This window comes from Pseudochaenichthys georgianus, chromosome 21 (assembly GCF_902827115.2).
Source record: "Pseudochaenichthys georgianus chromosome 21, fPseGeo1.2, whole genome shotgun sequence".
In the NCBI taxonomy this organism is placed as follows: Eukaryota; Metazoa; Chordata; class Actinopteri; order Perciformes; family Channichthyidae; genus Pseudochaenichthys; species Pseudochaenichthys georgianus.
The window spans coordinates 26,776,490-26,793,812 of NC_047523.1; the positions used below are offsets into that span (position 1 = coordinate 26,776,490).

Here is a 17,323-nt window from a genome sequence, read left to right on the forward strand (position 1 = left end):
ACACACACACACACACACACACACACACACACACACACACACACACACACACACACACACACACACACACACACACACACACACACACACACACACACACACACACACACACACACACACACACACACACACACACACACACACACACACACACACACACACACACACACACACACACACACACACACACACACACACACACACACACACACACACACGCACGCACGCACGCACGCACGGCCGATAGTTCAGAGGAGGAGAGTACAGCCGTGATTGTATATCAAAGAATGTTATCCTTTATTCTTTATATATAGAGGAAATCCAATTCATTTTTCTTCTATGTTTCATGCTGCTGCTCCGGGTGAAGTCTTTTGATACAAAACTCGCTAGGGTCCACTTTACCCCTCTCTTTTCCCTTCATCAAATTCCTGTTTCGACCAATCATAACCTCTCTTATGATGACAGTGTTTCCCACAGATCTGAAATATACTTGGGCGGGTGGTGGCAGCGGGCGGGGGGGGGGGGGGGGAAAAAACCCAACATGTTTATTTATTGACTTTTCATTCCTGTATTATCATTTTGCGCAAAGATGGCACTGTTTGTCAGAGCACTTCATCCTTCTGGGATTTCATGAAGAACAGCTCCAACGCCTGTGTGTATGGGAACACCTCTGGTGCTGGTCCATTAACTGCCAGTGTTTCCCACAGATCTGAAATAGCGGTAGTGGTGGGGGGGGTGAGGTGACGTGCAACAACATTAACCTTTCTGTTGGTCGCTTGTTAGCAGACCCTTCACGCGATGGCAGAGCGAACAGGTACAGGCAGAGCCCATAATGATAGCCCTATAGTTTAAATCTACTACCCACACATGAACATATGGAAATGGGTTACTATTTAAAAAAATAAATGTATTTAGGAACCTATCCATGTGATTTTTAGTGGGGGTCGACCTCAAATCCTCTATGGGGGTCCAGGGGCATGCCCCCCCGGTAAGATTTTATTTTTTATTTTGGAGTTAAATGCATCAATCTGGTGCATTTTGAGGGGAAAATATAGAGACTAGATCTATGGAAACACCTATATTAAACAGAACTGTATACATTTCAATAATCATAAAATCATGTTCATAACCAATAACATACCATTTCCAATATGAAAAAAACACTGAAACTTGTTTATTAATTTATTTTTGGTTCATTTATAGTTGTGAGTGTGTCTGTGCTCCTGAATCAGCTTCTCCTGTCTCCCTCCTCTCCCCCTGTTCCTCTTTGAGGCAGCAACAAAGACTAGTTTTCTCTCAACAAGTTTTAAAAGTGTATCTTACCTTTTTTCACCTTAATATGTGTTTACATAACTGGTGACCACACCGTTTGAGACCCACTGAGAACTTAGACTAAGTTAACTATCTAAACACTCAGAGAGTCCTTTACCTCACCTGAGCTGAGCTTATCCCGACCAATCAAGGGCTTTGATTTATGATCTGTATGACAGTGGCCATGTCGGCAGGCCACATCATGTGGACAGCCAGTCACCCTGTGTGAGGCAGGCCACTTAACAGGCCAGAAGGAGGCGAGATCAGTGCAAGGGATCATCTTCCACAAGTTAATCGATCGCAGATGGCGTCGTGGTCACGGACGAATAAAAAAAAAAAATGATAAAAAAAAAAATTATTAAAAAAAAACAACCTAAATGGTTCGCGAAATATACTTGGGCGGTCGTCAATATACCTGGGCGGCCCGCCCAAGTATAGTCTATGTGTGGGAAACCCTGGATGATATATGTACATATTTTCTGATCACATTCTGTCCAATAGCCTGACACTGAAATGAATATTCAGCAGCCTCACCTGTAGGTTCATAAACATGAATGAGGCCTAAATGAAGTGAGGATACTAGAGGTGCTGGTGGGGTCTCTGCCTAACATTTTTGGACCTTTTTAAATATGGTCTTATATGAACTTAATGACCACTGAGCTGAAATTCCATCCATTGGGCCACAGATTTTAATGCTTAAACCCAAGTTAATGGGGGCCAGAGTTGGCAAGAGACAGAGAGAAAGAGTTACAGAGCGAAAAGAGGAATGAATAATAGTAAAATGATAGACATAGCAAGAGGGATGGGATTTTTTTAAAGAAGACAGGATGGAGAGTAAAGTAGAAGAGTTAAGGGATAAATCACCAAACTGAACGGATATTCATATGCACCAATAAACAGAGAGCCAAAGAGTGAGAGAGAGATTGCAGAGGGAGGAAAAGAGCCTGGAAAAGATGAGAGAGATTTGTAAAAGACAGAAAGTGAGAACATGCTCCTAGGGGGATTTCAGCAAGCAGCAGGCAGTCTCTCCAGCTCCACTCCAGAAGACTTATAGTCTTAATGGCTGCCTGCTCCGCCTTTAGCGTTAGCATTAGCTCAGCCATGGGCTAATCCACGGCCAGGACCCCAAGCATGTCGGGACTGAGGGCTTTAGACACGCCTTGATCCCCTGCAGAACAGCTTACTCTGGATTGCTGCTCCTTGCCGCCAACACCACACACACACACACACACACACACACACACACACACACACACACACACACACACACACACACACACACACACACACACACACACACACACACACACACACACACACACACACACACACACACACACACACACACACACACACACACACACACACACACACACACACACACACACACACACACACACACACACACACACACACACACACACACACACACACACACACACACACACACACACACACACACACACACACACACACACACACACACACACACACACACACACACACACACACACACACACGTCTGGACCTCTGTCATGGGGGGGCGTGGATCATAGAAGGCTGCTAGTCAATAGAAATGTGGGATGGGATTCCCCTGACTGAAAACTAGCTCCTCTCCAGACGCCAGGAGTCTAATGTCTATGCTAATGACGGCCATGTATCCATGATCCCATTGTGTCAGAGCACTATTACCACTCCTCATTCCTCCCCCTTACCAACTCCCACTACGATATCATTAAGACTGGGCTAATTATGGGGATCTGTGCACGTAACAACCACATGCACGTTAACATGCAACCTGCATATAATTCCTATTCTCTACCATCAGTCCGAACACACTGACGCACTGACTGCACTTTCCCTCTTCCTGCCTGTCTGTCTGAGAGAGTGATCGCTGGACGGAGGCTGACCCAACAGGAAAAAGGATGCACAAGAAAGGGGTGAGACAGGAGGTCAGGGAGATTAATGGCCCAAAAGAAGCTGGCACAGAGCGGAGAGCATAAAGACATCAGATTGAGCACTGTGCCTGTGTGCATGTTTGAAAGGGGGTCTGCCAATAAGCATAAAACACATTATGCTCATTAACCCACAGAGAACAGTGGTCATTCAGTAAGTGCAGGCTAGAAAGCTCCTCTGTGTGTGTGTGTGTGTGTGTGTGTGTGTGTGTGTGTGTGTGTGTGTGTGTGTGTGTGTGTGTGTGTGTGTGTGTGTGTGTGTGTATATTCAGGAGGCGGCACTGCTGAGCCTCTCCGGCTCTGATCCTGCCCACTGATATACATGGAGAGCAGAACTGTAGCTAGCTTTGAGTTACGACTTCAATTACAACAGCAGCAGGACACACAAGCCAGTGTCTACAGTACACACACAGTCTCACACGTCAAGAGCTGTGCTTCACACACACACACACACACACACACACACACACACACACACACACACACACACACACACACACACACACACACACACACACACACACACACACACACACACACACACACACACACACACACACACACACACACACACACACACACACACACACACACACACACACACACACACACACACACACACACACACACACACACACACACACACACACACACACACACACACACACACACACACACACACACACACACACACACACACACACACACAGAGAGAGAGATGGAGGGACACAACACAGAATCTCATTGTGTCCTCAGATTGGGCTGAAGGAAACGAGGCCTAGATTGGATTTGACAGAAATATGCAGCTGTGTCTTTGCATCACGGAGAGGGTATCAGGGTTTGCCCTTGTGAAGAAGAAGACACTGGGAATGAGCCTGACCTCGAGTGTCTGAAACAGGCATGAAATTATTTTCTGTATCAGTGCACCCCTCAAAGGCTCTTCATTTATCATCCATTACGACTTAGTGTGTCTGTGTGTGTCTGTGCGCAGCAAATGCACTCTCATTATCTGTATGTGCATATACAAACTGTGAGGCGGAGAGGAGGTGTTGCAGTCACACGGTACCGCCGGTACACCGAGTGCTGCCGCAGGTGAGCAAACCCAAACTCTGTCTACTCCATCCCAAAAAGGAAAAGATTTACAACCCTGACACGAGCGTCAACACTGTGATAAAGCCCCTATTGTGTGCAAACAAGCACAGCTACCACATCCTCATTATTAATGAAATGCTGACAACGGTGAAGAAGCTTTTTGAAGAAACATTTAAACATAATGGAGAGAATTATAAGTAGGAAGAGGGAGGCAGGGAATTATAAAATATTGAACAATCACAAGAGTGAGAAAGAAGCTGGGGGCATGCGTGGAGGGGAAACATGCAGCTAAGTGAGAGTAAAGGGGAAAGAAGACATTAAAAGAGACTTATGGGGAGAGTGGGAACAAAATGTAGAAAGACAGAGAAGGAGCAGGAGCGAAAAATGAGGACATGGGGGGGATAGGACGGGCCTAATGAAGATAGACACCTCCTATCCGTGCCCAGATAAGCCGGAAACTCCAATAACCGCAGCGACCCCAGCGCTATCAATAACGATGGGTGGCAACTGGCAAGTACTTCACTGACATGAAAGAAAAGCACATGCGGCATCTGATAGTGTCAGCCCTTATTAAATTGAAGGATACCCTTAAGAACTTTAAGAGAGAGCATATGAGGCAGGACAAGGACATATATCCTCTAAATCAAAGCAAAACCACAACAAAAGCCAACAAGAGGGGCAGGTTAGAATAAGGCATCCATGCCTGCATCGTGATGTTTGATAATGTGAGCAAAAGGTAGCCAGGCAAGCGTAGGTGTGCAAGGAGAAATGAGAAAGTGGAACACCCCCCCCCCCCCTCCCCTCTATCATCATTATTCTAGCTCAGCCAATAACCAGACGGTCTTAATGATATCCTCCACTCTTCATACCAGACACACTCACGCACAAATGTGCACATGCACACACTCACATGATGAGAACAAATGTCTTGAACTCCCATAACCATCATTAATCTAAACTCTGTTCCATTAGGGAAGATTCAGCATAATTAGTTTGGAGTGTTTTCTGTCCCCCTCTCTCTCTCTCTGTGTGTGTGTGTGTGTGTGTGTGTGTGTGTGTGTGTGTGTGTGTGTGTGTGTGTGTGTGGTGTGTGTGTGTGTGTGTGTGTGTGTGTGTGTGTGTGTGTGTTCCAGGCAGATACACAGAGAAAACTCAATCAGGTGAAATCTAATAACACTGCCACTATATGTGCAGCTGTATATGACGTGTTGTGTGTTTTTGTTTGTGTGTTTGTGGGAATCCTCTGCTACAATTGAATAATGTTCTGGAATAAGATAATTACCCTTGTGCTCTGGGAGGGAACTCCTGAGTGTGTATGTAGTGCATGTTGTGTGCACATGAGCATGATGGTGTTTGTGCTCCTGTGAGTGCAGTGATTCTCTGCATGACGTCTGTGGTGGATAGCCAAAGCACAGCAGTGCCCTTACTTGGAACATACAAATATAATTTGTTGTGTGTGTGTGTGTGTGTGTGTGTGTGTGTGTGTGTGTGTGTGTGTGTGTGTGTGTGTGTGTGTGTGTGTGTGTGTGTGTGTGTGTGTGTGTGTGTGTGTGTGTGTGTGTGTGTGTGTGTGTGTGTGTGTGTGTGTGTGTGTGTGTGTGTGTGTGTGTGTGTGTGTGTGTGTGTGTGTGTGGTGTGTGTGTGTGTGTGTGTGTGTGTGTGTGTGTGTGTGTGTGTGTGTGTGTGTGTGTGTGTGTGTGTGTGTGTGTGTGTGTGTGTGTGTGTGTGTGTGTGTGTGTGTGTGTGTGTGTGTGTGTGTGGGTGCGCGCGAGATACTGTATGTTGGGAAAGTCCACTAATGTGACTCATGGGACTTTGACACAGGCAGTGTAGCACTAATGCAGTCCGGGACAGGAAATAGGCCTGTGCTTGACACCTCACTAGTTTGACAGGAAGTCATGATGAGCGGCTAACTGCTTTCTTTGCCGGTTCAGTCATGCTTTTATTTTCACCCCACATCCAACCACTTTGCGCCTTCTAATCTACGATGCTCGTTTCCCCTCTCCGCTTTTGAAGTCCTCCAATAATTTAATGAGGAGTGTAATTCCGCATTTGCAAACCTTCTTATGTCAGGCGCACATGCTCGCCTTTCTTCTGAATACAAGATGGACCAGCTGAGAGCTAGAGTTCTACTGTTGTGTCACTGTGTATCAGGGGTGAGGAAGGTTTCTGTATACATGCATAGTACGCACATGGAAGCTCTCAGAGGAACATCACAAGAAACATGGTTGCAGGGGCATTCATGCACAAGTATGAACGTGCTCACGCAGCTCATACATATTGAGCAGGTACCTCTGGAAGCATGACTTAAAGTCCCTCAATTATGAATCTGGTCAGATGCTGTGTTTGCTCACACCTCATTACTCACACTCTCCTTTATCCCACTTCTTTTAGAGGGGAACTAAAAAAAGCCAGCCGCATATTTAGCCAGGAGTGGTTAACATTTAGGAAAACAGAGGAGAAAAAGCAGATGGGGAGGAGAGGCGTGAGGCAGAGAGAGACGTCCTACATGCTGACAAATGAATCATCAGTCTAAATGAAGGTCTGACTGCACAACCAACAAAAACACGGGAGGTGGAGGAGATGAACACGACATGAGCAAGACTGAGCCGGGTCTGGCAACCAATGAGATTAAGGAATTACTCACTCGCCCTCCCCTGTGAGAGAGTGCCCTTACACACAGAATGATGGCACCGTTATGGTTACTGATTGCTTTCAGACGGCAACTGATCACATCGTCACGGGGACTGATGGCATTACCAAGGTAACGGATCACTTTGTCATGGAGAAAAGGGAGTGGGAGGAAGACTTATTTATTCCCCTGCAAAATGTGTGTGTCCTTTTTAGGGTTAAGGATAAAGGATGTAAACTGCAAATGGGTGGGGAAGGTATATGAGCGTTAAGGATGATAACTAGGCTTCCAAATAACTCCTGAAGTGCCCGGGACACTATGTGTTCTGCCTGAGTGCTTGAGGTCGGAGCATAGTCAGTCAAGCAAGTAAAAGCCCTGTCTTTGAGCAAGGGTGCCATCTCTGTGTGTGTGTGTGTGTGTGTGTGTGTGTGTGTGTGTGTGTGTGTGTGTGTGTGTGTGTGTGTGTGTGTGTGTGTGTGTGTGTGTGTGTGTGTGTGTGTGTGTGTGTGTGTGTGTATGTTTACAAGGGTGATTCTGCATATGTCAGTGTGTGTGTGTTTACATTCATGTGCTTATCTGGATCAATAGCAGCCGGCAATGACAAAGTGACTACATTCCACTGTCTCATTTCGAGAGTGTTATTGATCACTGCAGTTTCCCTTTAAACTCAAGACAGCATCTTACTTATCATCACCTGAACATAGAAGGGCAAAGACACACACTTCTACACATCTAGCCATGCATTTATCATGTTTACAGAAATAACTTTACAGAAAAACATTTGGCATTTCAACAAATCTGGACCCCATTGGTACTTGAGGGGCCACAATGCTTTGCTGGACTGCATTTCAAGCCAGACTAGGTTTTTTTTCTGCAGCATAAGTATTTGCCTCGGGCACGTTCACCTGCATAAATGAAGTATATCATGCTGTTGAGGAACACCAGACTGGGCTACATTTAGCCAGTGTGGGTTTGTGTGTCCTTGTGTTCTTGTTGTTTGTGTTCGGCCACTAATTGGGCTGTGTCTGAATGGGTTTGTTCTTGTGTATGTGTGGAGCACAGAGGGCCAATGAGAGTGGTGTAGACAGTTTAATGTCTCCGCTGAGGAAAAGGGTTCAAGGACAGATCGCTGACTCTTGATCACACTTTGTCACTGTCTACGTGCTTCGCTTCGCACTTTTACCTCTTTCGGATCGTTTTTTCAGTCTTTCTCTTCCTGTGGGATATTTAGCAATCCATTCACTGCGCTCCATTAGGAGACCCCACCCTGCCCTGCATGCACACGCACCACACACACACACACTCCAATTAGTAGATAACCCAGAGACTAAGAGCAATTAGAGCAGGGAGACATCCTCTCAGCACTGGATGTGTATGTGTGCGAGCTTGTGTCTGGATCTGTGCTTATCCTTGTTTGTGTGCTGGTCTGTGTCCGTTCCAATTAAATGTGTCTGGCAGGCAGCCATGCAGCTTTACCTGGCTGGAGGACGCTGATGCCAAGCAGGTTGGAAGTGCGGTTTGCTACTTTGCTCCAGCTGTCGTCGTAGTTCTTCCTCCACAGGACGGCGGAGCACTGGTACTTGCCCTCCTCGCGACGCCCTGCCCGGGTCACTGACAATCGGAAGTTGGTGTTGGAGTGGGATCGGTCCACCGTGGTGCGAGTACCAAGCCCCAGCAGCTGCTCCCCCCACTGCAGAGTGCCCTCGCGGGTGAATGTCACCAGGTCTTTGAACTCTCCATCACCCTCGTCGCCAGCTTCGGAGCCAACAGGCATGAAGCGCCAGGTGACAGATGTGGGCACACGAGGGTTGTGACGGGGCTTCACCAGGCACAGGAGGTCAAAGGAGTCTCCGAAGTGAACGGATGGCGTCCGTGACGAGGCTGACACCATGAAGGAAGACTCTAAATGGTGGGGAAAGAAGAGTGTTAGGAACTTTGTATTTGTCTGGTGATTAACCTTTTAAACATGGGTTGATTTACACTGATTCCATAGTAATAGCACAACAAAGGCTGGTTGTGTGATAAGAGTCTGTTCTCTAAAAGCTTAAAGGTCAGTTCATGATGTGGGGGGTTCATAATCGTTTCCAGGAAGAAACTTTCCTTTTAAGTATGGCAAGAGAAACAAAGCCTGCAGCTGGAACAAAGACCGTTAGTATTTACTTAAAGCGCACTGACTTACTAGTAAAGTAGTTATACATCTCCACAATCATTTACCACTGTCATTAAACGCCTAAAGACAGCCATTTAGTTGATGCAACCGCATGTTAACTTGTGTCTAAATATGAATTTGAGTGCTCGACTGGGTGAGCGCTCCTCAAAATGGGTAATGCCATGAAGAACACTTCCTCTAAGCGCCAATGTGATATCGATGTCCCACTCCTTGCCAAGTCTAAACTATCCTCATTAAACTAAAAACATTCACCCAACTCCATATGTTATCGCCAAGATACATTTACACTGGACAGCAAGGGACTCAAGAGAGAGCGAGAGAGAGATACACCATGGCCCTTTATCAACCCTGGCCCTGCTGTGCCTTTTTTCCTCATCACTTTCCCCCTGTCGCTCACCCTCTCTCCCCCTTTGACAGCTCCACCCTCGATGCCCTTCAGGGTGTGTAATCAATGGCTATCTGTCCAGACTTGGCTACTGCTGGGACAGCTGCCTCGGGACATAATTCTCTAATTGACAATAACTCACCCATCTCAATCTCTTATCTCCCTGCGCCCCTCTTCCATCTATCCATCTCCCCACTGTCTGCCTGCCACTCTGACAGAAAAGAGGATTTCACACCAATCCAGTTCCCCCATACAACTATCTCTCTTTGTTTGTGTGAATGAATGTGTTTGTTTCCTGCTCTGTGCAAAGTGCTTGAGTGGGAGTTATACATTGTTGGCCTGTGGATGCATGAATGTAGGCTTCTCACTTGTACACACTTGCCACCCAAGACACCCTGAGGGCTTCGTAAGCCTATCAGCTGGAAACAAGACTCTCTACCAAGCATCTTTGTCTTCACCGTGGGAACAAAAACACGAGTCTTCCCAGAGTACATCCCTCTCTCATCCCCTCCAGGTATTATCAGTGAGCACCGGGAGTCTATAAAGGAAGGGAGTAGCATCCAGGGTCCATAAAGGATCTCTAATAAAAGGTACAGTGACCATATATAATATCTTGAGCTTCAGCCAGTAGAACAGTACACTCAGAGGACAGGTCAGAGAGTGTGCAGCACAACCGGAGCTTGGAAGGAACCCAGCGCACAAGTTTTACCCTTTTTATTCATTAGGGGCAAGGAGCAATACAAAAGTAGCCGAAGATAAGAAAGTTGAAATATAGGGCATAGGCATAGGTCTGATCAAAATGAAAGTGGAAGCTAAAGTAAGAAAAACGAGGACCAATATCTTAGAAACAATGACCGTCACACAACAGCGCACATTTAGAGAAATCCTTTGATCGACAGCATATAGGGGAGAGAGAGGAGATGTAACTGAAGAGACACGAACAGCTTCGGACTTCTATTCGTTGATTTGCATAATGCGTCCCTTGTTCCTTTAACTAATGTTTGTGTTGTTGCCCGAACTTAACAAATGGCCACTTAAAAACTGACATCTCTTCTGTGCAGCACCGCTGTGTGCTGCTGCAGGGAGCTAATCCGTTGGTTGTGTGTGTGTGTGTGTGTGTGTGTGTGTGTGTATTGAGCCCAGTGCTCCTGGTCTGCCAGCTCCTCATTGCTCTGCTCCAGTGGATTCCTCAGCCTGTATCGAGGATGTTCAGCTTAACTCAGCACTGACAGAGGAGACCCACAGACTGTGAAACACATTGCCGCTGCATTTCCTTTCTAATAATTCTGGTTAATCCATATGTGTGTGTGTGTGTGTGTGTGTGTGTGTGTGTGTGTGTGTGTGTGTGTGTGTGTGTGTGTGTGTGTGTGTGTGTGTGAGCATGTGTGCATCTATGATGGGTGTCACTGAAGCACAGCTCTTGACGTGTGGCAGGTGCTGTGAGACTGTGTGTGTTTGTGTGTAATTTGTGTGTAATTCTGAGTAATAGTAATAATAGCTCCTTCCCTTGAGCTGTGCATGAATAAACCATGGTGTATTTTACGGACTGCATTTTCTGCCTGCGCCGTTCATCAGTCTTTGCTTTAGCAAATCACAAACCAAACCTCTCTTTCCTTCGGAGTGCATGTGTGCACTGGCGTACTGCACATGCAGGAATGTATTTCTAACAGGGAGGCTGCCCTGGATATGTGAACTCAAATGACATTTGACTTGCTGGCACAATAACCGGTTGACAGATGGAGTACATTTGTAGATCATTCTGAACCTTGTGAGGTCATAATATAATATCACAAAGATTAACGATATGATCCAGGGTATATAAACCTATAACAAACTCAGCTGCTGCTCATCTTCAACATACAGGCTTAGCATGTGCAGACTGATATGCACTTATGTACAGATGCAGCCTGATCACTGCCGAGTATTGTGTCCATTCTATCCACGTAGCCTTTTTTTGTTTTTGTTATTTCAAGTGAATGAGTATACTTGTACATACACATTTGTGTTAAGTATGTCTTTTAGCTGGGGCAAAGGCACACCATTATGTCCAAATACTTAACATGTATTCATTAAATGTTCCAGATGTTTATCAGATTTTATTTAAAGGGAACAATTATATTTATAAGTAGTTTTCTCCGGCCAGCAGGAGGGGTGCAGCCCCCACAGCCCTCCAGCTCTCCACAACTTTTCTGCTGAATTTGCGAAATGGTAATAATAGGGTTAGATTTGGTCGCAGTAACTTACCAACAGTCTTGACTGTGACCGTCTTGGTGGCCGATCTCTCTCCTATCTTCTCCCAGCTGAGCTCTGGTTCAGTGCCGGCCTGGAGCCACTCGGTGGCTGTGCAGCTGTACTGACCCTCATCCCCAGGTAAGGCATTATACAGGGACAGAGAGAATGTGTCGCCCCGCACCTTCTCCACCCGTATCTCCCCATAGCTGGAGCGCTCTCTGTAGGATGCACTGTGCCATACAGTGCCTTCCCGATCGATCGTGGCCACCTCCAGGCCCGGTCCAGCTGCCTGCTTGTCTGTCCACTGCCAGACAACAGACAGAGGGCCTGTAGTGGTGTAGGCCGAGCAGGAAAAGTGGATCACATCGCCCTCTATGACCTCAGTAGAGTTGCTGGACAGAGACACTGTGATGTTGCTCTCTGAGAAGAAGACAAAAGAGAGAGAGGGACACAGGTTAGCTTGAGTTAAGGTGGGAACCCATGAATGGAGTAGCACAAACTCCCCTCAAAATGTCAACGACTTCTCACGCTGAAACCCAGAGGCAACAAGAGTTACGCTTTCTGTGTTCAAAGATTCAGAGGCTACAGGAAACCAGGGGCAATATAACAAATAGCTGAGCCTGTTCTCGGGAGTAAAGCACCACAAAGTCCTGTTTGAATGCTGTGCATGTGTGTTTGGATGTTTGAGTGTGCCTGCAAGCCCAAATGTGAGAGGACTATAGTGCACTTTTGGAACTGGCCTCCGGCACATTCTAGTGACAGCCTGAGAGGAGGCCCTGGTGGATTTGTGTGGGTTGAGGTTTTCTTTCTGAACCCCGTGTGGCTTGTTGACCAAGTACGCAAGGGAACAGAAAAGAAAGCTTAGATCACAGGGCTCAGCAGTACTTCAGAAGATGTGCAGGATAAAAGACTTTACTGGTGCTCCTCTGTTTCTCTGCTTTATCTCGATTCTCATCACTTCAACGTCCATCAAACATGATGGAGCTCTGGTTGACCCACAAGCTTTCTTAGCCATGCAGGGCCAGTGCTTCGGTCTCTTGGGGATGAATCTAAAGGTTTCCCACTTCACTTTTTCTTCTATCTACCCTCAGGCCAAGCTCTGCTGCTTCCCTCTCAGCCTTCCTAATAAGCATGAGGTGTCTGTGAATATGGAATAAACTGTCTTCTTACTTCTATCACACTCAAATGAGCAAAGGGGAAAACCTTCACCCTTTCCTCTCCTTTTTCTCTTTTGTTAAAATAGCCAGATTTCTTCCCATAGCTTAGATCATATTGTATTCTATTATCTTTTTACACCGAGACGAGCAGAGAGGTTTGTTAGGCTGTAGATACATACATCCTTCCTACTTTCCAAGTGTCAGGTTCCTAGACAGCGTTGCCTTTCTCTAACATTTCCTTTTCTTTTAACTTTCCTCTCATTCCCCCCACCAGCAACTTCTTCTTTATTTTTTTAACTGCAGAATGCATTTAGTCTAACAGTGTAACCCCTCTCTTTCCCCCCACCCTGCACATGTCCGGTCTCGTTGTATGAAATAGATTCAGGGTGGCATGAAGACTCTCTCCCCCTCTCCCATTGCAAAGGTAAACTCCTCCATCAACCCTGATTAGTCAGAAGTGTTTACCTCGGCTTTTCCTACGCTTCCACCCCTGACTGCTTCCGACTCATCAACTTTAACCCCTGTTGCACCCTATTACCGACTTTTACCCATTTCCCCCAATTAGAGTGATGAAAAACATCTTAAGATTGTTTGCGTGTGAGAAAGCAGGCCTGAGAGGATTGTTTGTGCATCAAATACATGCTGGGCTGACCACTTCTGCTGTATATCATCATATTAGTTCTCCTCCAATAACCAGGGCCATTATCCTGTGTAAACCCTATAAACATCTTTTATGAGGCACTACGGCCTTTTGTCTGGAAAACAAAACCTCCCCTACAGAGAGCTTCCCTGGAGATTGCTGCTAGCTCGGGGCCATTGTTTTGGGCTGATTTAGCAGGGGGGGGGGGTGCAGAGTAAGGTAGGGTAGCGCTGGCTGCTTCGGAGGCGATACTACTCTGTGATTATAAGGTTTTATTAGGCTGGTAGCAGCTGGCTCCACTCACCGTCTAATCCCTAAGAGACAAGAAGGTAAAGAGAGAAGTGGGGATAAAGCAGTGGCCCAAACTGGTGGAGATGGAGAGAAATCTTGTTGATGTTATTGGGAAAGGGCTTTGTACAGTTACATCAATCAGCAGAAAATCTGATATGACCCGGCCAGCCCTGCTTAACCTATCTGAAGAAGTCTGCCCCAGCAGGACACATTCATTTAGCCTTGGGATCCACTTAGCGGGCCCTGGAGAGCTAGGCGCCTTTCTCTGCTTCTTTTCTTTCTCCACACTTTCATGTCATGGCTGTTAGCTTAGCCTTCTTCAGTCTTGGCTCTGCTGCCCTCCATTATCCGACTATAGTGTTACACACACACCCCCTTCAGCTAAGCCAAGGGAATGGAAAGGACCATCGTGCTGCATTACCATCCCCTTAACAATCCACTCAAATTGAAAAATACATCAGGAATAAGAGTAGCATCATCCTTTGGCCGTCTTATTTTCAGTTAACAATAAAGGTTGTGCGGCTATCAGTTATAGGCCACCTTGGAGAAAGACAGAGGGGGAGATGGAGAGAGGAAGACAGAGGGAGGCTAGAGAGGAGCACAGCGTGACATTTCATGCTGCCTCCATGAAGATAAAACTGTTATTATGAGAAGCTCATCATTCTTAGTGTAATTGACAACTAAGGACAGGACAACTAAGCCATTGGCCTTGTGAACAGATTATTACTCACTGAGCGGCTGGACTGTGATCTGGACATTGCGAGACCTCTTGCTGCGGTCGATGAAGTCTCCCGTGGGCGTCTTCTCCCGCTCTGTCACCCGGCAGATATATTTCCCAGCATCTTCTGGGCGTAGGTGCTGCAGTTTGAGCAAGTGCACGTTGGTGCTTTCTTTGCGCACTGTCATATGGCCAGCAGCCTCGCGGGCTACGTAATCGGGGCCCAGGACAGGCACAGCACTGGGGCCCACCACGGCCACAGGTGAGCTGCTGAAGACCCACGACACCGAGAAGAAGCGCTCTGGGACGTTTTGGGCCTCAATGGTGCAGCGAAGCTCCAGCGGCTCACCGGCCGTAAAGGACCGACGGTCCGTGCTCACCTGGATGCTGAAGTCCCGATCTGTGTAAAGAAGATGGGGGGGAGGGGGGGGGGGATGTTGGGTATTACAATCTGAAAGTGGTTGGCTAGCTGCAAAAAAGTATTGCATTGGAAAACCTTGATATAACTGTGGTGTATAAAACAAAAAAGAATATACCCTTTGGAACATTTACTATCACTGTGATTTAGAAAGATACTATATTTATTCAATATCTGTAAATGTAAAAAAATCCTTGCACTAGCTTTAAAACAAAGCAGCAAAATGGAAGCGCGTAGGTGTGGGGGAGATCTCCCTTATGATCCCAAACCACTTTTCTCTGATATTTAAAACAAGATTGTCTTAATGTCTGCTACACTTGAAATGCACAACACTGCCTTCATCTTAATACCCACAGTCTACTATATGTTGAACCTGCATCCTACTTAAAGAGAGTGCAGAGATTGAGGGTCAGGTATAGGTGGGGGCAATGAAATAACATCAGTTAGAGGGAGAATAAAAGCTGGAGAAGCTTAAGGTCACGCAGTGCATAACTTTCAGAGCCCGCTTGGTTTCACCTCTGCAATAAAAAAAACACATCTGATTACAATTCTCTTCAGCAGTCTGAAACAGAGTCAGGCTCTCTCCTCGTGCCCCTGCACAGTCTAAAACAGAGCAGTCAAAGTCAACTGCTAATGCTAGCTCCTCCACATTAAGCTTGTTGTCTGCACACGTGCGGTTGTGCTTGCAGACGTGCGTGTGTATGGCTGGGAGTTCAGTTTCATTTGCTGTATTAATTTCCAGATGATAAGCACAGTATGTATCAGAGACTGCTGCTTTGCCTCTCAGTGTGGTGGCCGCCCCGAGCTGTAATTACAAAGACTTCCTGAGAAACACACTCGTGTGGAAAAGTTCAAAGCTTGACGTTGGTATTGAGCTTGTTATGGGGAACATTAAGGTGGGAGGAAGAGGGATATTGTTTACACATAAACACACATGAAGGTACACACGCAGTAAGCATACACACAAGTAAAATAGAGACTTTTGAGCCTGAGAGCTGGGTGCCTTTCATTAAAAGACAAACCGCATTTAAATCACAGTAGTGTAGTTAGGAATATGTCATTTTAGCTAAAACAATCATTATTCAGGTAACATTAAAAAAGGAATACATGTTGTCAATAATTGTATTATAACAATACAACGACTAATAGTACTAATAATAGCACTACTGCCAGTAATAATAATGTATGATTAGTTAAATGTTTGATGGAAATAATAATTACTCGCTGCAGTGTGGAACATATAGATGCAAATGATGACATCAGGGTCAAGGGAAAGTCCAACCGATCGCTTCCTGAATCTTTCAAAAGGACAGCAAGTCATTGTATCGTGGCATTTGAATGGGATGAATTGTGAAGGAAGTTGAACATGGAGCTCTTTTTAAAACCATGTTTACAGCAGTTCAGCTTAGGATGCCGAGGGGTAAATAACAGCCTCACAGGTCCAGCATGTGTTAGTGTTCAGAGCTAATGAAGAAAGGAAGAGAATTAAGTGCGAGAAGCAGAAGGGCGAAGGAAAAAGTGCGTAATGGAGAAAGTCAGAGGGAGAAGAGAGAAATGCAGTGATGAGACATGAGTGCAGAAAATGAGAGGTGATGTGAGAGTGGGGAACAAGGGAGGAGGTGAGAGAAAAGAGAAGGATGCTAAAAACCGAGAGCGAAAGGTACATTAGGATTCTGTCCGTACTCTTTCTGATGCTGCCGGTGGGTGATTAGTTAGCGGTGGGGCTGTCGTGAGATCCACTCCGTCTTTTATAATAAGAACCTAATGGAGGAGCTACCGCTTCTTTTTTCTAAATGTCTCTCTCCGTCTGTCGAGTTTGCACATGGACAGGTGTAATATTAAACACACAACTTCAGCCTAAAGGTATGCAAGTGGTGCTTGCATCATGCAATGATGCGCACACAAATAAGAAATCTAAGTGTATCCACATACGAGTTTGAGCACTCACACCCAAGCCGCACACTGCAGCATAACTCTGCTGTATCTCTTTGTCACGTAACCACACCTCCATCTATTATAGATTACAGAGCAGAAGAAGAGTGACGGAGGGTGCTGAGAGGGGAGCCATCAGTGCCTTTTGTCTCCACCCTGAAGTAGCAGGAACTCAACCTGCTTTACATCTGAGTTTCCATTCTCCTTCTCATCCACCCAGCACTATCTGGGGCACCATCAAGTTGTATTGGTCCAGAGCGGATCTGATGCTTAATGGAGGAAGGCAAAACGATTCCACTTTGAAGTGATTTACTGGCATGAGACACTCGCCACTGCGTGCTGCCTTGGTAATTGAGCTAATGTCATAGCGGTTTATCACCCATGTCCGTG

At 46.1% G+C, this 17,323-nt stretch overlaps 1 protein-coding gene across 1 annotated transcript in view; it reads right to left on the reverse strand.

The window, feature by feature from the left end:
• igsf3 (immunoglobulin superfamily, member 3) overlaps nt 1–17,323 on the reverse strand; it is a 62,547-nt gene that overhangs the window by 6,837 nt on the left and 38,387 nt on the right. The window contains exons 4-6 of the mRNA XM_034110476.1: nt 14,597–14,983; nt 11,790–12,197; nt 8,467–8,892 (exon numbers count right to left, since the gene is read on the reverse strand). Coding sequence (XP_033966367.1) covers nt 8,467–8,892; nt 11,790–12,197; nt 14,597–14,983 — 1,221 coding nt within the window. The remainder of the gene's footprint in view (nt 1–8,466; nt 8,893–11,789; nt 12,198–14,596; nt 14,984–17,323) is intronic.